Genomic DNA, 24,567 nt, shown 5'->3' with positions numbered 1-24,567 from the left:
TATGTCTGAGGGCTGCCTTTGCATCTCCTACCGCTGTTGTTGGGTTCCATTTCCTCCCTGTCGCTACTGTTGGAGCAGCATCTCTTACACAGGGATCACAGGATTCTTTGAGCGTCATCTCTAACCTTGTTTTGGTGCATTTATATTCCTCCACAAGGCTTGAAATGGGAAGAGTGAGAGAGCTCCATTCCCGTACAGCCCTTTGTTGCTAAGGCATCTTGGTAGCCCAAGCCATTTCCTCACTTGTGTACTCACCAATCTCTCCAGGTTCTTGGCGTGAGACACCGTGAGCTCATACATTGAAATTGGCCACATCAGGCTGGGCAACAAGCCAAATTGGAAGCACCAGAGTTTCAGCATCCCAGGAAGAGCTGTATTATTGATTTTCTTGAGTCCACTGGCTGTCTCTTGCCTGAGTTGTTCCACCTGTTTGGCGTCTTTAAGGTCTGTGGTGTACCACCGTCCAAGGCTTTTGATGGGCTTTTCCGTGACCGTTGGTATGGGCTCACCCTTTATACAGAACCTGTCGTCTGTACAATAGAAATGCTGCAGGATTTGCTGGGTTTGACCTCCATTTGTGCCCAACTAATGTTCTCCTGGAGCTTATCCAGCAGCCGCTTTGTACATGCTTTGGTTGTTGTGATGGTTGTCATGTCATCCATGTATACCCTGATTGGAGGTAGTCGCAACCCATTTTTCAAACGCTCTCCTCCAACCACCCAACCTGATGCCCGGATTATTATTTCCATTGCCATTGTGAAAGCCAGTGGTGAAATTGTTGCCACATGGTGGTACTATCCTGTGTGGTAATACAGAATTGGAGATCCTGAAAATATGCCTTCATCAGCTTTGTTACCTGCTCTGGAACGTGGAAGAAGTCAAAGGCTGTCCACAGCAGCTCATGTGGCACTGGTTCAAAGGCATTGGCAAGATCTAGAAAAAACACATGCAGGTCTTTCTTCTCCTTTTTTGCAATTTGCAACTGGTGCCATATGATGTTAGCATGTTCCAAACATCCAGAGTAACCCCCTATGCCTGCCTTCTGCACTGAAGTGTGAATGAAGTTGTTACTCTTCAGAAATCCTGAGAGTCTATTGGCCACAACGCTGAAGAAAATCTTACATTCCACATTCAAGAGGCTAATTTGGCGAAACTGGTCAATAGTTGAGGAGTTTTTCTCCTTGGGGATCAGTATGCCTCCTGTCCTTCTCCAGACCTTTGGTATCACCTGCTCCTTCCATGCCACAGTCATTAATCTCCAAAGGCACCTCAACACCCCAGGGGCTTTTATGTAGAGCCTGATGGTATACCGTTGGGTCCAGGAGCTGAAGCTGATCTTGCCCGTTTTACTGCACTCTCAACTTCGCTCCATTTAGGGGGCCTCTGGTAGCTGAATTGGTGGCATGTCCTCCGGAATGGAGATTGGCTCATGCCTCTGATTGTCGGAATACGTTTTCCGTAGGTGTTCCTCAAGATCTGTTATAGGTACTTTAAGGGTCCCAGTTTTCTCCTTGCTAAAGATGCTACTGACGAACTTGTAAGGATATTTGTAGAAAGCGGTCCTTTTTCTTATGTTGCTTTCTCAAGCTCTCTGCTCTTCGTAGCGAGGCCAGGCGACTTCTAATATTGCCTTGTAGTGCATCTAGGCCTTCCTTTCCTCTTCTGTGGCCTTCTTCCACTGTTTCCTCAGGCTCCTCCTTTCTCTGACAAGTCTGTCAATTTCTTTTTGTCTCCTGGACTTAGGTCGGCCCGTCGTCTCCTTCTGTGACCTTGGGTTCTTGCTTTTCACTCCAAATCTCTCCACCCCATAGGTGTAGATGATCTCCCCCATCTTCTCCAGTTTTCTTTCGACATCTCCTTTTTGGCCTGCTAAAAGCTGGACGAGATCTGAGTCAATAGTTGCCCATTCTACGTTGCATGATTTTAGCCAAAGTATCTGAGGTCTTCTTCCATCCATTTTCCTTTCTACTGCTTGCTGCGGCTTGGTAGTCTCCGGGTTGCTGATTGCTGGTAAGTTTATGCCTGGTTGGGCTTCGTCTGGGGTTCTGATACCCTGTGGGCTTTGGTGCTTGTCCTGCCACTGGGCTTCCCCCAACTGATTTGCCCTATCTCTTGTGAAGTATTGGTCAATGCGAGGCCCCTCACTAAGCTCTCTCAGGCACTTCTCCCTGCCCTGATGGATTTTAAGACCTTTCTCTCATGTTACCTTTGTCCAGCCGCAAATGCATCTCTGTAGTTTCTGTCCTGTTGTTCCAGCTTCTGCTGTGCTGATCTCCTGGTTCTTTGTCATTTCCATTCCTAGGTTTGTTGCCATGTGATCCGTCCATGAGTCATCTTCCGCCTCCGCTCTCGCAGACTCCAGGGGTATTCTTAGCCATAGATGGGTGGACCCATTACGCTTTATAGTAACAGATCCTGCCGACATGGGTAACTAGCCCATGTCTGCCCCGGTATTAAGCTGTATTTCTTTCATCTTCCTTTGTCTATGAATCTTGTTGGAAAGTATCACTGATAAGTTTATAAAACATTTGTTTAGACAACACAAGACACTTGATCAATCCCATGAGCCAAACACAGCAACTCTGTGTTTGTATAACTAGTACAATATGGGAGATTTCTGAAATCTTTTTGAAAACAGTGGTTACTTCACATTTCATATTTACATGAGGACACACGCACGCACGCACGCACGCACGCACACACGCACACAGACACACACACTTAATAAAGGCCAACTTCAACATTTGAATGTATTTAATATACTGACTTACCAGAACATTCGCAGAATTTATAACAGTGTTAATTTTGACAGCAAATTTGATTTAGTTTTAGTCATAGTCTTTTGATGAAAATGCAATTTAGTTTTAGTCGCATTTTAGTCAACTCCATCATTTTAGTTTTAGTCTATTTTTAGTCGACGAAATATGAAAGACATTTTAGTCGAATAAATATACATTATATTTAGTCTACTAAAATCTAAATGGTTTAAATCATTTACTTGGTGTAATTATGCAATTTAAAGTGAAAGTACAATAATGAAACTGAAAGTAACAGCGGGTCTGGCGACATCTTATGAACATGTACCTCCGTCAGCATAAAAATTTACTTCACGGTAGTTTATATTAGACATGCTTGTTTTGTATAACGTTGTTTATTTGAAGATGCACCTGCCTAACTTTCTTTTAATGTCAGCGCTGCTGCTGATCGCTGATGGTAAGTGTTATTTATAACGAGGGAGTTTAACACGCCTTACTGCTCTCTCTCTCTCTCTCTCAAATGTCAATTTAAGTGTGCTTTATTGGCATGACAAAATGTACATTCGTATTGTCAAAGCATCTGCAGCAAAAATGGGGCTGTCCTGTTGGTTTATTTACAGACTTGATAGCCTATAAGGGCTATTTCATATGTAGGCCTATACAGAGCTTACGAAATGACTACTGGTCCCTTAATATTTAATATAGACAAAAAGTGTCTAGATGAAAACATTACTAATTAAATATACTAAGCCACAGCTTATTGCTAATGTAGACAAATGTAACAAAATCTGACAATTATTTCCATAAGCGATTGTCCAATCAGAAGCGAGTTAATTCAAAGTTATATATCAAAATAATAATAAAATAATCAGTTATAACTGTATATTCATGTTGGGAGAGAGCATTGTGCTAGGAAAGCAAAAGTTGTGGGTTAGATGGTTGACCTAGAAAACACCCATACATAGGCTACTGATAAAAGACGTGAGCAAGTCCATGGAAATGTCAATCCTGTATGTATGTTTTCTCCATACTGATAGCACAGATGTCAACATTTGATAGTTTAAATACTCATATGAGGTCTCTCTTAAAGTTTTTAAAGCATGATTTTTTATAATCAGGTTAGGTGCAGCTTTCATATTGTCACCTCCATGATGGTACATATACCTCATAAATGTGCAGGGTGAAAATTTAAGTATAATAAATAACTATTTTGTTTAATGAAGAGCCATGCCGTCTCGATTTGTTGGATATTATTGCTTCCGATTTGTGCATTTTTAGTAACAAATACAGTTTCTAAGAGTTTATATGTCAGCAATGCCGTAACTGCTCACGTATGGCCTAAATGCCCTGCAGGTTGTTTTGGATAAAAAGTGTCTGCCAAACCTGTAAATGTAAAAGCATTTCACATGTTGTGAATTTTAAGACCACTCGGTCAGCTCACCTTAGGACATTATATCATCGACAAATATTAAGTTGCATTGGATTTTAAAAAATGTGTTGCTAACATAAAAAAATATATATTTCCACAAACATACCAAAAGAGGGTGCAAACAAGATGAGCAGCAAGATAAGTCAAAGTATTTCTATCAGGAAAATAATTTGTACACATTTAAACCTGATATGAAGACATTATTTATTATAGACACCATCCAATCATGCAACAGAATCAACAGATTTCAGATCAGCTGAACTCCAATAATGTAGGATCATGACAAACATTTTCATTTAGTAACTTGGATCTTAAAGGAATAGTGCACTTTAAAATTTTATAATAATAATAGTTCACTCACCCACATGTCATTGTGTCCGTGCGTTTATTTCTTCTGTTCAAAAGCAAATTGAGGCTTTTGAGGAAAGCTTTCCGGGGTTCTTCTCCATATAATGGACCTGAAGGGGGGGGGGGGCTGTTCAAAAGGCTCTACACATAGTGATGTTAGCTGTTACACCAAAGCTCCGATGCGTTTGTCAAAAAAATGTAGCGATTATCAGCAAAGCTTTGTATTGATGCCTGATTCGTTCTTTCAAAATCATGTGACCAATGACGTCCGAAGCATCGTTTCACACACACCCAGGTGACTGTTTTGTACTCTGATTTAGGGGTGTTCGATTCCGGGGCCGTTTCTCAATTTCAAGAACGCAAAGAACGGACTTGTGTTCTTGTGGAGTCCGGTCTTGCGAGGCAGCCTCGGAAGAACGAACTTGGTTGGACGTGCCGCAGTTATTTCTGGGACCTCAAGCAGGTTTCGTACAAGGCTGCATTCGATGCATCCTTGATATCCAGAACTCATCCGGGTACTTTCATGCGTTCTCTGGCCATTTCTCAATATGCGTTTTTGTCTGTTCTTGTGGACTTGTGAAACGTCATCAGTAGCAGCCCAAGTACTGTTCCATCCAATTCAAAGTTAACATCTAGACAAGAGTGGATAAAATCCCTGCATGTGTCCTTGATCCGCCCCTTTTATCGAGGATGCATTGGGAGGTGACTTGTGTGGACTTACGACGCTATATTTCCCCTCAGGCATTGCGCAGCAACTGCAGTGGAGCAGTAAAACAGCAAAATGTTCATAATATTAGTTATTTTGTCACAAAATGTAGTTTTAAGAGTTGTTTAGGCGAGAATGTATGTGTTTAAATCTGCAGTTGGTTAATAAAGATCGCGTCTATTTTAAAATTTGCTGGGATGATTTCGGAGATGTGAGCTCCAGGCAATCACCGGGCACTCAGCGCTCATGTACCAGCTCAACGCAGCCTCACCTCGGCAAGTGTTTCTGAATCTCATGGCTGGCTCTGATGTCTTTGTAGCGGTTAAACATGATATTTAAAGGGGTCATATGGCGCAAATACATGTTTTTCTGTGTCTTTGGTGTGTTATAAGTTGCCCATGCATGTATTAGACACGTAAAATTGCAAAAATTAAAGTGTCGGAACAAAAGATGCATTCTATCTAAAAGCGAATGCTCACCCAGACCTGCCTGAAACGCCTCGTGTAACCACACCCCGGCGAATGTACGTCACTTCGTAACATGACTTGACTAAGACTGTCCAAATCTAAACGCAAGTAAGGTGGGCGTACTTGTAAATCTCATTGTATCGTCACTGTCGCAGCCATGTCGCGGAGATGCTGTGTGTTTAGTTGCGAAAAGAAAGACTCTTTGTTTGCCCTGCCAAAACATGAGACAACTAGAAACGAATGCTTGTTTCTATCTCAAACAAACTTTGTATGATTTATATGGTTGTTTGTTTAAAGTCTTTATAACCTCGTATATAAAAGGTAAAACAGTTAGCTATAGTTTTTAACTATTTAACATCATTTTTTTAATAAAACCTTACCAATCTTTTACATCCTGCTCAAGTCGCGCTGGCAAAGTTGATGTATCGGCTTGATCATCTTCATTTTTTGTATCAGATTCGGGCTCGAATTGATATAGGGAAGTACCGATGACATTGTATCACCTGTCAGTACAATAGGCCCTTTTCAATGACGTCACTTAACTTCCGCCTTTTCGCAAAGCAGTGTATCATAACATCCGTCTTGCAACAAACAAGAAGAAGAAGAACTTTCGTTTTGCCGTCGCGCTGGAATTTAACAACAGTGAAAAAAAACTGACAGAACACGTATTCAAGTTCTTGTCCTAGCACCTTCGCTAACACAAAAAGGAAACAAAACACTTACCTTCATAATCAAACAGGTACTGTTCAATGAAGAATTTGTATCCTTTCTCTAGCGTTGATCTTGTCGTTAGCGAAAATTTGTCTGCAAGACGTTTGTGACAAGCAGAGCGGGACGAGGGCCGTGAGGGAACTGCGCGAGGCCGGTGACGCAAGTGATAATGAGCGTCAGCTGCGCATTGCACCGGTCTGCATTTCAAGAATGCAAAGAACAGACTTGTGTCCCTGCCATATCGGAATTGGCAAGTTCAGACTTGGGAGCTTGAACTAGTGAGGACGGGAGGACGCATACAGGTTATATTAGAAATGGAACCGTAGAGTACTTGATGCGTCACTCAGTCAAATACATGCAATCCTATTTCACTTAATAGCCTTTTTTTAATGTAGCTTCAGGTTTAAATGAAGTTGAATGAAATAATATGACAAAACACAACAGTGCTTCCTGTCGTTTTATAAAAAATGTTAATAGTAGTTTGGCAACATGGCTGCAGTGTTGAATCATACTTTCCAACACAAAACAGTACCTACTATTATGGCCTGTCCACATGTGGGAATATTTTTTAGATAAAAGTATGATTTAAATATCAATATAATCAATAAGTGTTTTCTTTCATTTGTTTCATTAAGCTGTGTGTTTTTGTCATGTGCTTTCTGTTTCACTCGGTGGAGGGTTCCTGGGCAAACAAAGAAAGCGGAGAAGGTTGGGGGTTGGAGTCGTAAATGATCTAGATAAACACACACACATATAAAGAGTCACAAAGAAAAATAAATGTTATGAATCAATCCACTGTATATGTTCTAAGTATAATCATGAGTTGTGATGTGTTTTAATGAATCATAGGATTAAGAAACAACGCTACATAATTAAAAGCATTAGATGGTTGAGTGTTTTCTTTTTACTAAAGGAATGTGAAGAATGTTGGTGTGTTGTCCGGCCACAATAAACTGTTTTTAGGAGACCACTCCTTGGGGGAGGGAGAACATTCCTAAGGACTAGAGACCGACCACAGGATGTATGTTTTGAGAAGGTTTTATTTTTCAGGAACTACGCAGATAAACGTGGCGTATGGTGATTGGTGGAAAGGGAGCAAAAAGCAGAGGAGGAGTCAGAAGATAGAGCGACGTCACATACTTTATAAATATGGGTGTATTTGAATATTTTGGTTGTTGGCTTGTGGTGGAGAGCGTGGTGATTTACTGGCAACCCAAAGCTTTGTTACTCCTTTTTACATCTGATAATAAACTTCTAATCGATTTTGAAGAACGTCTCAGTACAAATTTTTGAACATGCAGGACTGCCTTTAAAGTCCAACACACACCAGGACGATAATCGCGCGCGTTTATCGTTGACGTTTAACGCCTCGTGACTAAACAAAGAGTGCCAATGCGAGTGTGCACACCGACGAGCAAAACAGCAGGCGTAAAAGCGTCTTTTTTTTTAAACGCCTCAGGCTCGTTTTATTTTTTGACGCGCCGTGTTAAAAACTGGCTGACCAATGACATTGGCGCTTTTGTTCACGTGCCTGGAGCTGCTGAAGTTACAGTAAAACATGACTTGGTGGCGCTCAAGCGCTAAAAGGTCTTGCCCGAGCATACAGGTTTTGACTAGAAGGGATGCTACCTCAACTGGGCATGCACACTTCAATACCGCATAATTTTTTGTCATGCTGAAAACAGTTGATTAATATTTTTGTATTATTGCAAGGTTAGGTTTAGGGTTGGGGTAGGTGTAGGTGTTAGCTAATGTAATTTATTGTAATTATATGGCGAGATTTTGCACCACTTCCGGACGTAGCTGTATCCCTATATTCTTCTTCTTTGTGGCAAGCGAGTGTCAGAAGCATAAAGGTGCGCAGCGCCACCTTGTGTACCGGGGTATTTCTGTTTTTCATTAAGCGCCATCCATGTCAGGGAGTGAATTTGCACGTTCACTCGGCTCATTGCCAGGGAAAATCGTTTGGGTATGAATGTTGAAAAGCGTCTCGAAAAACGCTGGCAATAAGCGTGTGTGATTATCATCCCGGTGTGTACGAGCTCTTAGGCATAGTATAAGTAGGCGAATAGGAATGCAGGGCTTGTGTTCTTGAGTATTGGAACCTGACTTTTGGCGGTTATTGATGACGTAGAGCGAGAACACGAGGACACAAGACCGCTGAAGAACGCATATTGAGAAACGGCCCAGACTCGACTACGATTCCCTCCATTTACTGTCATTCAAAACAGGTTCAAGGGGCCGGTTGCACCAGCTGTTCTTAAGTTACAACTTACACACAACTAAATATTTTTGAGTTGCACCATTCAACTTAGTTGAAGCATAACGTTACGTATAAACTAAATATTTACGGAAGCCTCCCTCCCTCCCGAGTAACTGTAGGAATAAAATAGCAGACTCACTGAACTATCTGAAAAAGCTCATTTTACTCGACATTCTTCAATGCTTTACACATATGATAATGCTGACATTTACAGTCACTTACCTTTTAAAATGAAAAACGTTATGTGATGACATTACATTATTAGCGGCTCTAACAAGAACACGTCCTAGCGCGCCTCCGTGTGTGTATCTGCCTGTGTTGTGTACGTCAAAATAAAATGATCTTCTTATTTCTTTGGTGGTTGGCAGTAAAATGAAATCACCCATTTTACATGTCATTTATTATGACATGTAATATGACATTTGTTAATCTCCCCATTTAATGCCCTTGTTTTTGCTGTCCTGTGCCAGTTCGTTTTGTATTGTTTCCGAGTTGTGTGCTGTAGTGCTTCGTGTTTTACCTTGCCTGTGGATACCCTTGTCTTACCTTGCCAACCCTTTCCAACCCTTACCTTGCCTGTCTCGGTTTATCCGTTGTTACTGTTTTAACCCCACGTGGGTTCTTGTTTTGTGTTTTATCATTTAAATAAAGTCTTGTGTTAACCCCTTCAAAAAAACCCACGATGGGGAAAACAAGACACGATAACCAAACAAGAATTCAAACAAAACACTTCCCACGGGGGCAAAAATAAACTAACAAAACAAACTAGCGACACAACGTCTAAACGAACAGGCAAGGTAAGACAAGGGTATCCACAGGCAAGGTAAACCACGAAGCACTACAGAACTGGCACAGGACAGCAAAAACAAGGGCATTAAATAGGGAGACTAACAAAGGAGGATAACAATGGGCAGGTGTGGGTAATGAGACACAGGAGGAAAGCTTTAGGAGGAACGAGAGGGGCGGGGCCAAAGACGAGACACAAGAAAGCACATGGCATGCCAATATCTAAACAATGCCATGTCTTTCTCACACTTAACACGTGGGTCTGTCATGGTTCTGCCACCCGACTCAAAAAACCATGACTAAGAAGGCAGAACCATGACAGAAGCACATGCAAACACACAGCGCTCTTCTATTGAAGGGAACCCATATATGAATGAATGAATGAATGAATGAATGAGGCATTTACAGTATATAACGCTTTATTGTGTATTGCTGTACACCCAACCATTGAGGCTCAGAATTGAGGTACTGAATAAGGTTCCCATCCAGGTACTGACCAGGCTTGGCTACAGGGTGATATGGCTGCTGGCAATCAATAAGTTATTGTGTGTGTCTAATCTACTTCTTTTCAATTAATTAAAGTAGGCCTAAGACATGTATTCAAGAAATCTATTAAAAACAGAATGAGGTATAGTTTCAGACTTAGTCAGAGGCTGTGGTGACATGGTTTGTTAGTTTGTTACGCACTTCAATCAATTCCACACCGACGTTCTTGGTTTTCTTCCCATTTATTAAATCTAGACAATTGGTTGAAGCAAAATTTATTAATATTAAGATAAATTTTATACAAAACCAAATTCACTTTAAAGAAAGGCTTTCTACAAAACAAAACTTAATATTTAGTGGTAAAAATAATGTCTGCCCCACTCCATGTCTCCCGACATGTTGCGCATTTTATGAGCCTATCTTAGTCGTGCTGTCCTCTTTCCATAATCAACATAGATGAAAATAGAAAATAATAATATTCCCTAATATGTAAACATAAATATGAAACTAAATAGGCTATGTTTTCTTTAACCCTCTGGCCGACGAACGCGCCAGTGCCTTCTGAAGGATCTTTTCCTCATGACAGCGAACTCAAATACTCAAATACACAAATATTGTGTACACAATAAAAACAAAACCTTGTGCTTTTGTAAAATAAACAGAGTGCGCTTAGCTGTCTCTGTCTCTGCAAGAATCTTTCTGAAGTATACGTCTCAAAGATGGACTGGCAGGGGTGTAGCCTACCTTAAAGATAGAAACATCTCCATTCGTTAAGAAATATGTTGGTCTGTGTTAAATAACAGGCGATCTATCGCTGGAATGTGTTGTTTTTGAAATCATGGCGAGTGCTCATTGCCGCTGTTATCAGTTCGCACTTGTGCACAATGCGCAGTCTTCACACAGACGATCGAGCGCTTCGTTCTGGTAAAAGCACAAAACAAAATGCACACAAACGTGTTCTTGCTCTTGATATTAAATCACTGATGAACACCTTTGGTTTTAATGAGAGGCCATCGAGGCACACAAGCAATTATCTCAGCACTACTTATCACTCCAGGGGCCCGCTTGTGATGTGGGCAGGACCAGTGTTTGCTGCGGGACCCTCGGCCGCACGGGCACTGCCTGCACTGTCTGTAGTTACGCCACCAAGGACATGACGACCTGACACCTTATATAGACTTTTTCCTCAGGGTAAATGAAAGACATTTCGTTTTCTTTTCTTTTTTTAACACTATCCATTTATATATTGCGTAAATTTTGCACAGTTACAGTTACACAAAAGGTAATTTCTTACTTTCAGGACTCTGTGTTTAAATAAGGCTCCGTAAATGTGCGCGAAACCTCTCATCCCCACTTCCTTAAGCAGCCTTGTAGTGGAATTGGAAACAAAGCCCCTGCAGCCCACTTCCACTTGGAACACTTTCGCTGTCCATCCCCGATCTTCAGCCTCTGCTGCCAAGTTGGTATACTGGAGATTCTTTCTTTCAAATGCTTCGTTAATGCAGGCGTGGCAACAAGCCAAATTGGAAGCACCAGAGTTTCAGCTTCCCAGGAATAGCTGTATTATTGATCTTCTTGAGTCCACTGGCTCTCTCTTGCCTGAGTTGTTCCACCTGTTTGGCGTGTTTAAGGTCTGTGGTGTACCACCGTCCAAGGCTTTTGATGGGCTTTTCCGTGACCATTGGTATGGGCTCACCCTTTATACAGAACCTGTCGTCGGTAAGCCGGCCCTTGACAATAGAAATGCTGCGGGATTTGCTGGGTTTGACCTCCATTTGTGCCCAACTAATGTTCTCCTGGAGCTTATCCAGCAGCCGCTTTGTATATGCTTTGGTTGTTGTGATGGTTGTCATGTCATCCATGTATACCCTGATTGGAGGTAGTCGCAACCCATTTTTCAAACGCTCTCCTCCAACCACCCAACGCGATGCCCGGATTATTATTTCCATTGCCATTGTGAAAGCCAGTGGTGAAATTGTACAACCTGCCATTATGCCAACCTCCAGCTGTTGCCACATGGTGGTACTATCCTGTGTGGTAATACAGAATTGGAGATCCTGAAAATATGCCTTCATCAGCTTTGTTAACTGCTCTGGAACGTGGAAGAAGTCAAAGGCTGTCCACAGCATCTCATGTGGTACTGATCCAAAGGCATTGGCAAGATCTAGAAAAAACACATGCAGGTCTTTCTTCTCCTTTTATGCCCTTTGCAACTGGTGCCATATGATGTTAGCATGTTCCAAACATCCAGAGAAACCCTGTATGCCTGCCTTCTGCACTGAAGTGTCAATGAAGTTGTTACTCTTCAGAAATCCTGAGAGTCTATTGGCCCCAATGCTGAAGAAAATCTTACCTTCCACATTCAAGAGGCTAATTTGGTGAAACTGGTCAATAGTTGAGGAGTTTTTCTCCTTGGGGATCAATATGCCTCCTGTCGTTCTCCAGACGTTTGGTATCACCTGCTTCTTCCATGCCACAGCCATTAATCTCCAAAGGTACCTCAACACCCCAGGGGCTTTTATGTAGAGCCTGTATGGTATACCGTTGGGTCCAGGAGCTGAAGCTGATCTTGCCCGTTTTACTGCACTCTCAGCTTTGCTCCATGTAGCTGAATTGGTGGCATGTCCTCTGGAATGGAGATTGGCTCATGCCTCTGATTGTCGGAATACGTTTTCCGTAGGTGTTCCTCAAGATCTGTTATAGGTACTTTAAGGGTCCCAGTTTCTCCTTGCTAAAGATGCTACTGACGAACTTGTAAGGATCTTTGTAGAAAGCGGTCCTGGTTCGCTCCTTTTTCTTATGTTGCTTTCTCAAGCTCTCTGCTCTTCGCAGCGAGGCCAGGCGACTTTTAATATTGCCTTGTAGTGCATCTAGGCCCTTCCTTTCCCCTTCTGTGGCCTTCTTCCACTGTTTCCTCAGGCTCGTCCTTTCTCTCACAAGTCTGTCAATTTCTTTTTGTCTCCTGGACTTAGGTCGGCCCGTCGTCTCCTTCTGTGACCTTGGGTTCTTGCTTTTCACTACAAATCTCTCCACCCCATAGGTGTAGATGATCTCCCCCATCTTCTCCAGTTTTCTTTCAACATCTCCTTTTTGGCCTGCTGAAAGCTGGATGAGATTCGAGTCGATGGTTGCCAATTCTGTGTTGCAGGATTTTAGCCAAAGTATCTGAGGTCTTCTTCCATCCATTTTCCTTTCTACTGCTTGCTGGGTAGTCTCCGGGTTGCTGATTGCTGGTAAGTTTATGCCTGGTTGGGCTTCGTCAGGGGTTCTGATACACTGTGGGCTTTGGTGCTTGTCCCGCCACTGGACTTCACCCGACTGATTTGCCCTACCTCTTGTGAAGTATTGGTCAATGCGAGGCCCCTCACTAAGCTCTCTCAGGCACTTCTTCCTGCCCTGATGGATTTTAAGACCTTTCTCTGATATTACCTTTGTCCAGCCGCAAATGCATCTCTGTAGTTTCTGTCCTGTTGTTCCAACTTCTGCTGTGCTGATCTCCTGGTTCTTTGTCATTTCCATTCCTAGGTCTGTTGCCATGTGATCCGTCCATGAGTCATCTTCCGCCTCCGCTCTCACAGACTCCAGGGGTATTCTTAGCCATAGATGAGTGGACCCATTACGCTTTATAGTAACGGATCCTGCCGACATGGGTAACCAGCCCATGTCTGCCCCGGTATAAAGCTGTATTTCTTTAATCTTCCACCTGTCTATAAATCTTGTTGGAAAGTATCACTGATAAGTTCATAAACCATTTGTTTAGACAACACAAGACACTTGATCAATCCCATGAGCCAAACACAGCAACTCTGTGTTTGTATAAGTAGTACAATATGGGAGATTTCTGAAACTTTTTGAAAACAGTGGTTACTTCACATTTCATATCTACATGAGGACACACACACACACACACACTTAATAAAGGCCAACTTCAACATTTGAATGTATTTAATATACTGACTTACCAGAACATTCGCAGAATTTATAAGTTTACAGAAATTGTTTGCATCTTTCATATTTTTGACCCATTGCTCATTTATTTTTTGTTTTACAACTTTTATGGCTTTTTTCATTTCCTGCTTTTGTCCGCAGTGTTTACAGGTTTTGAAAGCCACAGAAATGTGGACATTGCATGAACAACACTTTTTGAATGTGGACCCAGGCATCCTGTGATAAACAAAAAACACATGAAGATACATGTAGAAAGTCATTCAATGCAATGTTATATTGTTATGCTTCTACACAACACCATAGACCAATACAATTCTCATGCTGGTTAACGCTTCTCATGTGGTACTGCGTTTTGGAACATGTCATAAATTTGACTGGTTTGGACCAACAAGGCGAAGTTGGTCCAAACCAGTAGCGAACCCTCTGGGCCCTCTAGGCCCTCTGTGATGACCTAAACTATCATAAAAAATAATATTTGAAAACTTTAAAATATTATTTTCAATAAAAGTCGGCCGTTTTTCCCTATTAGATATGTATATTTGACTTCCTGGATCGATGCGGACTCTGTCCACATGAGATTTCCAAGTCTCACGAGAGTAATTCAAGATCACGGAGCAGTCGCAGTTCTGCGATGTCATACGCTGTCTGCGCAGCCTGCACATGCTGAAAGAAGTCGAATGTGTGCTTACGTCTGCGCCTTCAATTAGCTTACGGCTGGCTGACACTACAGTAAATCAATGGGAGAGATTAATTTTGAGTGACAGTAAAACTGACCAATCATATCATCTTTCTAAACAGGCGCGCTTTGTTTTTTGCTAACTTTACGCCATCTGGAGGGTTGTTAACCAATAATCTTGTAAAGCGGAAGAAGCACACAAAGCAGGTTTGCCAACCGCCAAACTTAAAATTCAATTCAATTTTATTTATATAGCGCTTTTCACAATGTGCATTGTTCCAAAGCAGCTTTACAGGAGCAAACACAGAAAGGTAAAACACAGCACAGTGCATGGTGTTTATAGACCAAGCAAGATCATTCTAATAAATAATATCTAATAAATAAATGAATAAATAAATAAATAAATGCAGTCTCCCGGTGAGCAAGCCAACACTGCACTGCTGTGGCGAGGAACCCAAACTCCAATGATGAATAAATGGAGAAAAAAAAACCTCAGGAGAAACCAGGCTCAGCCGGGAGGGCCAGATCTCCTCTGACGGGTCATAGCTGCACTCAGTGACCCCGACCAAAGCCACNCGAGCAACGTCCACGAAGAACAGGGAGAGCCCACGAGCCGCGACCCAGGAAGCCCCACCCGCCGAAACCGTGCAGGTCCAACCCGGTCCCATTCCGCGATCAACAACAGACAACAGAGGAACAACCAGGGAAAAGTAGTAATGGCATAATTAACTTTATTCCTCTGTTGTCCGACATCGACCACAAAACAAGACCAACCAGACCAGACCCACACAGTCCCAACAAATGAAACGCCCCAACCACAACCAACAAGCCCCCCCACTCCCTACAAACACCCACCCAGCAACCTCCAATCAAAGTCACTGAGTGCAGCCATAACTTCAAACTGCTGTCATGTGATGTAAGTTTAGCATTAAATACCAAGTATTGTAAATTTAGCATTAATGTGACAAGTAGTCCTTCTTTGCTCTCGGTTGGGGATGGAATTGTCTGAGCTGGGCCGGTCAGATGGTTGCCTTTTTCTTGGGTGGTGATGGAATTGCCTTGGATGGAGCTGGGATGGTCAGTCAGTCCGCAGGCTCTCGCAGGAGGATGGCACGGGATTTTCCGATGTAGCTGGCGTAATCTCTAGTTGTGGATGGGCATATGACGTTCATCTGGGCCTGGCGGAATCTCTCCCTAGGCGAGGGCAGAAAGAGAATAATTAGCATAGCTGCTGTTCATTAGCTATGTATTAGTGAATGCTTGGCTGAAAAGATGTGTCTTTAATCTAGATTTAAATTTGGAGAGTGTGTCTGACCCTCGAATAGTATCAGGGAGGCTATTCCAGAGTTTAGGTGCTACGTATGAGAAAGCTCTACCTCCTTTGGTGGATTTAGTTATTTTAGGTGTTATCAAAAGTCTGGAGTTTTGAGATCTTAGAGAGCGTGATGGGTTGTAGTGTGGTAGAAGCTCTGTTATGTAGGTAGGGGCTAAACCGTTTAAGGCTTTATAAGTAATTAAAAGAACTTTAAAGTCAATACGATACTTAATGGGTAACCAGTGAAGGGTTGATAACATTGGGGTTATGTGATCGTATTTTCTGGACCTGGTTAGAACTCTGGCAGCTGCATTCTGAACTAACGTGTATTCCCTTTCTGTCGGTCTCTCGACGTTGTGTCGAACCGACAGAATGGGGTTTGTCTTGAGAACCTATCATCTTCTGAGTATTTAGAAAAGGCCAATGAAAATTGGCGAATGAAATTTGCATGCCGGGCTCCTCCCCGGATGTCCGGGTATAAGAGGGAAGCCGGCGTGCTCATTCATTCACCTTTTGTTCTTCAGAGCCTACGCATCTGGTGAGCTTCTCTACGATCTGGGTGATCATTCTTTCTGCTGGAATCTACGACGTGGACAGCGGACGGTCCCTTCCTGCAGTGACTCTCCCCTGGGCGTCTCGGCAGTTCCGGAGGTGTTCGAGCAAATTTCCTTTTCTAAAAGAGCAAATTTCTCCAGCGTGGCTTGTCCCGCTGTTCTCATGGGTGCAACACACTCATCGAGGAGGGGGACGGACACAATGCCTGCTTCCAGTACGCTGGGGCAGACGTTGTGGATACGTCCTGCCCGCACTGCGGGCGGTGACGATTCAGACGTTGCGTCACAGGTGGCTGTGTTCCCACGGGACTCAGCCACCACCTCGTTTGCTCCCCGTTCCGTGGCGGCAGGACTACGGCCCTGCCGTCCGCTATGGCAAGCAGCGAGGGTGAGATGAGGATTACTGTGAGCGATAATCCGCCAGCCACGGCTCACGGACCGTTCACACCTCGTTTCGCTTGTCTGACCGTTCCCCAAAAAAGACGGTCCGCCGTCTTATTCCTCAATCACGTATTCGGACACGATGCGTGATGATGAGATTCTCTTGGGACACTCGTCGAGGAGAGGGACGGACACAATGCCTGCTTCCAGTACGCTGGGGCAGACGTTGTGGATACGTCCTGCCCGCACTGCGGGCGGTGACGATTCAGACGTTGCGTCACAGGTGGCTGTGTTCCCACGGGACTCAGCCACCACCTCGTTTGCTCCCCGTTCCGTGGCGGCAGGACTACGGCCCTGCCGTCCGCTATGGCAAGCAGCGAGGGTGAGATGAGGATTACTGTGAGCGATAATCCGCCAGCCACGGCTCACGGACCGTTCACACCTCGTTTCGCTTGTCTGACCGTTCCCCAAAAAAGACGGTCCGCCGTCTTATTCCTCAATCACGTATTCGGACACGATGCGTGATGATGAGATTTCTCTTGCAGCATCGGGGGGTGACGTACTGCCATCTGACTCCGACGATTCCTCGGGCTCCCTCCCTCGGGGGGTCGAGCCAGGAAAGAAGCGGACGTCGAGATGTCGAGCCATGCTTTCCCGGGCCGCCGTGAGTGTTGGGTTGCAGTGCCCGCACTGCCTCTCCTCGGTGCTCGCGGCTGGCTACATGGCGCCTCGGGTTTGAGCGCGGCTCCAAGCCGCGCCCGCCCCCAGTGCCGTGTTTACCGGAAGTGCATGAGGAACTTTGTAAGACCTGGAACGCCCCTTCCCGGCACGTTTCACGTCAAACAAAGTTCTCTCACCCTCTCTTCCCTCGAGGTTGAGACAGCTGGAGGATAGCGTCGGTGTCCCCCAGGTGGAGTATGCCGCCGCGGTGCACTCGTGCCCGTAGGTGCGCGGCCACCTGGGGGGGCTCGACCTAGACTCCTCGTCCAAAGCATGTGGTGTCTCGGCATCTCTGGTGTCGAGAGCTTACATTGTCGGCGGACCAAGCTGCCTCCTCTCTCCACGCTATGGCTCCTGCCAGGCCAGGGCGTTGAGAGAGCTCCACGAGGGTAAGACCGACCCAGCGCTTATGCAGGAACTCCGCGCCGTCACCGACCTCGCTCTACGGGCGACCAAGGTGACCCGGGGCCCTGGGTCGGACGATGTCCACACTTGTGGTCCATGAGGAACTCCTCTGGCCGATACCTTGCGCAGATGAGTAACGCTCGAGAAGGTCCGCTTTCTCGACTGACCCGTCTCGCAAGGGGGGGCTGGTTGAGTGTTACTGTGGCAGCGGCTCTCACCCCGTCGGGGAGACCCACGCTCCCAGGTTGAAAAGAGCAGTCCTCCGTGCCGCAACTCGGCCGCCTCGGGTAGTCCCGTGCACTGTCTGCTTCCCAGCAGCCCTGGTCCTCTTCAACGCCCTCCAGTGACCTGGAGGAGACAGCGAAGAGGAGACCATCGCCCCATCAGCAGCCGCGGGCAGCGGCTGTCATGGGATCACCTCAGGGGGATCGAGGCTACCATTGGGCCCGACCCCAGCCACAGCGCTGGTAGGTCGGATAGGGACGGTTCCTGCCCCGTCCCTCCATCTGCTGGCCCCCTCTGGGGGGCTGGCAGCCCACTTACTCTCAAAAAGGAGAGTTTCCTCTCTCTCTGGGTTACCTCAGCCGCTCTCACCCTCTGCACGAGGTGAACGGCAAACTCGACGTTGCGTCATGGCAAAGCGCAATGTCGAGATATAAACACCAGCCCTCAGCACTCTCAGTCAGACAGTGCGTTGAGCTGCGCAGTCGCCAGGCAGGAAATATGGCAGAGCCGATCTCCTCCCCGGGGGGCCTCCCCCTGGCAAGGAATCCGTACTGCTAGCCATCGAACCACCCTCCGCGGGGGCGATGAAGCAGATCAACCTCTAGTCCCCTGTCACAGTTCTGGGAGCCGCCCAGACTGTCAGGCGGCTGAGGAAGACGATCCGTCTCGGCTACGCGATTCAGTCGCTACACGTCCGCCCAAGTTCCGGGACGTCCTTTTACCTCAGGCGAGGCAGGGATGCCCCCGTACTTCGGGCGGAGGTCGCCTCCCTTCTGGTGAAGGGAGCGATCGAGCCCGTCCCATCGGCGAGGTGTTCAGCGGGTTTTACAGCCCGTACTTCATTGTCCCTAAGAAAGGCGGAGGGTTGCGCCCTATCTTGGTCTGTGTGTTCTGAACAGGCACCTACACTAGCTGCCTTTCAGGATGGTCACGCAGAAGCGCATCTGGCGTCCGTCAGGCGTCAGGACTGGTTCGATGGCAATCGACCTGAAGGACGCGTACTTCATGTCTCGATCCTCCCTCGACATCGGCCTGTTCCGACGGTTCGCGTTCGAGGGACGGGCATATCAGTACAGGGTTCCTCCCCTTCGGTTGTCCCTGTCTCCACGAGTCTTTAGAAGGTCGTGGAAGCCGCCCTCCTTCCCCGTTGGGAAGGAGGTGTACGGTACTAACTATCTCGACGACTGGCTCAAGTTTGGGCACACTCTCGAGATCTGTGATGTACACACAGGGACCTGGTGCTCCGGCACCTAGATCGGTGGGGCCACAGGTCAACTGAGATAAGAGCAAGCTCTCCCCGGGAAGGCATCCTCTTTCTCGGTATGGAACTCGACTCTGTCCTCACGAGCGGCCCCGCTCACCCCCAGGGTGGGGGCGCGAGGACTAGCGCGCCCGGTCATGTTGAACTGCCTGAGATCAGACAGTCAGCGGTCCCCCTGTAACAAGAGGCTCCTGGGATTCATGGCATCCTCGGCGGGGGTGGCACCCCCCTCGGGTCGATGCATATACGACCGCTCCAACACTGGCGGCAGAGTCAAGTTCCTTGGAGAGCGTGGCACACCGGCAGCAGGCGTTGGTCACACGCTTTTCTGCCGACACACCCTAAGAGGTGCCGTGTGCAACGAGGCGAGCAGTGTCGGGGCAGTGGACGGGCCCCCGCCTGCGTTGGCATTCAACTGCCTAGAGTTGTGGGTGGCTACTTGCATTGAGGAGTACTTCCTCTCGTGCAGGGAAGCACGTGCTGGTCCGGTCGGACAGCACAGCTGCTGTGGCGTATTCTTCATCACAGCAGCTAACATGACTCGCCCGACGCCTCCTCCTCTGGAGTCAGCAGGTGATCAGCTCCCTGCGAGCCACTCACATCCCGGCGTCCTGAACCAGACAGCCGATGTGCTCTCTCGTCAGTTGACACCTGCGGAGAGTGGCGACTCCCTCCCCGCGCAGCCGGCTCATTTGGGGGCAGTTTGGCCAGGCACAGGTGGTCCTGTTGCCTCCCCGAACTCCTCCCATTGTCCGCTTGGGTACTCCCTGTCCGAGGTACCCTCGGCACGGATGCCCTTGCGCAAGCTGGCCGCGGGACAAGCGGAAGTACGCTTCCCCCCAGTGAGCCTCATTGCACAGGGCCTGTGCAAGGCCAGGGAAGAGGAGCATCAAGTGGTACTAGTTACGCCCCTTCGGCCTAACCAGGACTTGGTTCTCGGAGCTGAGGCTCTGACAACAACTCCCCCCTGGCCGCTCCCCCTGGCGACAGCTTCCCCAGGGGAAGGGGCACGTTACGGCATCCCAGGCAAAACCTGGTCTCCATGTCTGGACGGGACGAGGAGATCCTGAGTGACCCACCCCCGAGTCCGGTTGGGACGTCACTCAGGCTAGGGCTTCGGCCACTGGGCGGCTATACGCCCATAGGTGGCGCCTCTTCTCGTCCTGGTGCTCTTCTCGGCCGAGAAGACCCGCGGAGTTGCTCGGTCAGGTACGAGCTGTCCCGTCCTCAAGAGAGACGGGGGAGTAACCTCTCCCCCTCCACACTGGGAATGTATGTAGCCGCTCGGCCACTCATCATGACCCAAGTGCTGGGTAGCCTCTGGGACAGCACGGCCTGGTCATTAGGTTCCTAAGGGGCGCAGAGGGTGACCACCTTTCCGCGCTCCATACCCTCTTGCGAACCTAGGTGGCGGGCCCCAAGAGGCCCTCGCTCCCTTCGAGCCTTTCGGAGATTCTGCTCTTTCTCAGTCTTGATAAAGACGGTGTTTCCGCATGCGCTCACCTCCAAGAGGGTAGGGGATCTGCAAGCACTCTCCGTGTCCACAGATTGCCTAGAACTCGGGGCCGGGATTCTCACGTTATCTTGAGACCCCGCCCCGGCTACGTGCCCAAGGTTCCCACCACTCTCCCGAGAGACCAGGTGGTGAACCTGCAGGCGCTCCCCACCGGGGGGAAGACCCAACCTATCCGTGCTGTGTCCAGTACGCGCACGGTGCCTCTACTTGGACCGCACGCAGAGCCCAGAAGCTCTGAGCAGCTCTTTGTCTGTTTCGGAGGTCAGCAGGAGGGCTGTCTCCAAACAGAGGGCTGGCGCACTGGATCGTGGATGCCCTCGTTATGGCATACCGATCTCTTTTCCTGCCCGTTGGGGGTGAGGCACACCCCTCGTGGCTGGCTCAGGGCGCCTCCCTGGCAGACATCTGCGGAGCTGCGGGTTGGGCTATGCCCAACAACTCCATGAGGTTCTAATACCTACGCGCGGAACCGGTGTCAGCCCGCATCCTGGCAAGGTGTGGGACCGGCAGCCGGTAGGGCATACGCCTGCGGAAGCCCTTCCCCCTCCGGGGGGAGCAGTGGCGATCCCGCCTCACTTCTTTCCCCTCGGGTAAAGAACAGGCATTCCATCCATCACTAAGCACCCTTCCAGGGGACAGGCTGGGCAGAGCAGCCCTGCCCCCTTAGGCCGGGGAACAGTTGAGTTATCTCCCACATAGCTCTAACCGGACCTAGTGCTCCAGACGTGGTAACCCCCCCTCCGTGGGCTGTTCCGTCTGATGTATCCTCATGAATGGTTCCCACCTTGGCAACCCATGACCTCCCCAGGTGGACTCCCACCTTGCGGTTAACTCCTGCAGTCCGCACATTCTTCCCATGAGTTCTCCCCTGATGGTGAGACCATGTGGTGTCTCCACTAATTCCTCCCTACGGTAGGTAGTGGCCTCTGCAGCGGTTTTCCCCCCCAGGGGGGAATAATGCTTACCCAGTGGCCCGTACGGTGCCGGGCGGCTTCTCGCCATTTAGAGAATCAGGCCTCCGCCCGTGACGGCCGGCGTTAGGGGGCTTCCCAACTTTGTTGCTGGCACAACACGCCTTGGCGCCCCCCTCTAACCCATCCCCACCTTCCTTCCCCCCCCAACTGAACAAAAAAAAGGCTCATCACTTCCCCCATTGAGACAACCCGCCAACTCGAGCCCACCCACCGCTAAGCTAATAGAAAGAAACCACCAACACCCCTGACATCCCCGAACCCCCCCCACACACCACCACCACCCACCCCACCGCAAAGACAAACAAGAATAAATCAATAAAAGTAAAGAAAAAGAAACAAGCCAAAAGATTGTGACACAACGGACTTCAGATGATGCTGGAAACGTATACTTCCCAAACGCAACGCCCTAATAACACCAACGACAACAACACCATAAACTCCAATCGGTTCAGCAACCACCACACACCAAACAAACCCCAACCAGTCGAGAAGACGACCAAAAGATCAGGTAAAAGACGGGAAAGTCATTTGGTTAGACGATTGGATGCACACACCCACACAACGAAGTAATCTGAATCGGAAGTTACAAGAGGACAGAGAAGTCAAGTTGGCCCCTCATAGAACACACACTAGGCCACGCAACCCCCCCACTACCCCACCCACCCACACGCCGGACTAACGGCACGCGACAAGATGATTTACAAGCCACAATAAACACACAAAGAGCTGACTAGAATCGCAGCCTCACACCCACCAGAAGCAAACACATCTTCTTAATAATAATTTATAAAAGAAATAAATACAATAATCCAACAATAAATAAAATATTATAAAAAATAGAGAACTTAAAAAAAAAAATTCATAAAATCTAAAAAAAAAAATCGATAAAGGAAATCTACAGAACAATCAATAATTAAACATAGAAAACAGTCGGATTCGCTAAAAAACCGACACAACTACATCTTCCTCATAGGGAACCGAGTTACTCCGTACCAAGAGTTGTTATTGTGAGAGGACTCTTTTTTTTAAAAAAAAAGAAGAAATGTGGAAAACACCTATTGACATAGATTGAAGTTGTTAGTATAGTCTGGAAAAAAAGAGAAAAGCTGATAATGTTGTTCCAAACAACGGAAAGGGAAAGCTTTGTTTATCAAGTAATATTGATCATATACCAATATCGCACAGCATACAGACAAAGAAATACATAAATAAATAAATAAATGTAGAAATAAATAAATGTAAAAATAAATAAATGTAGGAATAAATACATATATACATGAATAAATGTGGAAAACCTCATTGAAAATGGATGAACTTTGTTATCAAGTCTCGGAAAAAAAAGAGAAACGCTGATAAATGTTGTTCAAAACAAAAGGAGGAAGACTTTGTTATCAAGTAATTTGATCATCAAATTGTAAGTTATTTATGATTTATTAGGCTGCCGTGCCTCAATTCATTCTGGTTGCTGATGTGAGCTTAATTTGTGTTTTTGGTGTGTAAGAGTGATTTTGACTGTGGTCAGTCTTAAATTTAACATATTGTGAATATTTGCTGTTATTCTGCATAACAGTGACATTTTATCAGATAAATGGTAAATTTACTATGGTCAGTTCCATACGTTTAGTTCACTGTAACGTTACCAGTTTATTATTACGATTTATTATAATCACAGTTTATTCGCTGGTGAATCTCTGTTTACTGTCTGCTAGTGTAGGTTTTCTTTGTGAGAGCGCTCTCATGAGGTGTCGCTTTTTAAACTGGTGTTGTGTACGTTAGTTTGACATGACATGTGTAAGTGTGGATGGTAATAATGTGTATGCTCACTTTATATGGAAAGCAGTGAGCCAGTAAGTACAGTATGGTTAAGTTGTGTGGGGTGGGGGTTTCGGTTGCGCGTGTAGTAGGGCCAGGCTCAACACGTACGGTTTGCTACTGGTCTAATTGGATTCAATGATCTATGCTAAGCTATGCTAAAAGTTCTATCGCCAGACCCGGAGATCGGCTGAATAGATACTAAAACGGTAAAACTCAACTTATTAACTCTGGGGGAGTTGGAGAATGAGCCTATTTCCAAAAAAAGTGGAGTGTTCCTTTAAAGAGTACATTCCTCAATATTTTTAAGGGCTTATTTTGGTTTATGGAGTGTCCGACAACAAGTTTATGTACATACATGATGTAAAAATACTATTATTTCGTAATAATAAGCAGTTTTTATTACCTTACTTCTTGACTGACTCTCTAATGATTCGTTCCGCGATTCATCTGTGTAATCTCCGCCTTTCCGCCAGCGTAGTCTGATCTGATTGGTCAGATAGTGTAGTCTGTTGTGATTGGTCAGATGGTCTAGTCTGCTGTGATTGGTCAAATGGTCTAGTCTGCTGTGATTGGTCAAACGCGTTCAGCATGTGTCGCAAATGGACCGCCTATCATTACTGCTGTATTACGGTTTGCAGGTGGTTGGATATTAACAGTGTATAGAGAGAGATGGCGTCGATTTTACCTTACCAGTTCGAGCCCGAGTCTGACGAATCATCCGAAGATGCTAATCAAAATGAAAATATAGTGCGAGCATGACTGGAGGAGGATGTTTTTCAGTGGCAAGTGACAATTCAAGAGACTGTCCCCAAAGTTTCCAGGGGA

The 24,567-nt window shown here is 46.3% G+C and overlaps 1 protein-coding gene across 3 annotated transcripts in view; it reads left to right on the top strand.

The window, feature by feature from the left end:
• LOC130561320 (butyrophilin-like protein 2) overlaps positions 1-24,567 on the top strand; it is a 48,209-nt gene that overhangs the window by 14,068 nt on the left and 9,574 nt on the right. For 2 of the 3 annotated variants that reach the window (XR_008963806.1, XM_057345551.1), the window contains exon 1: positions 3,020-3,213. The exons of the other annotated variant lie outside the window; for it this stretch is intronic. Coding sequence is in view for 1 of the 2 variants with exons in the window: in XM_057345551.1 (XP_057201534.1) it covers positions 3,129-3,213 (85 nt within the window). In the remaining variant the exon portion in view is untranslated. Of the gene's footprint in view, positions 1-3,019; positions 3,214-24,567 lie in introns of those variants that run through there. 3 annotated transcript variants of the gene reach the window in all.

This window comes from Triplophysa rosa, linkage group LG11 (genome assembly GCF_024868665.1).
Source record: "Triplophysa rosa linkage group LG11, Trosa_1v2, whole genome shotgun sequence".
Lineage (NCBI taxonomy): Eukaryota > Metazoa > Chordata > Actinopteri > Cypriniformes > Nemacheilidae > Triplophysa > Triplophysa rosa.
This window is presented reverse-complemented; position numbering and strand designations above follow the sequence as displayed.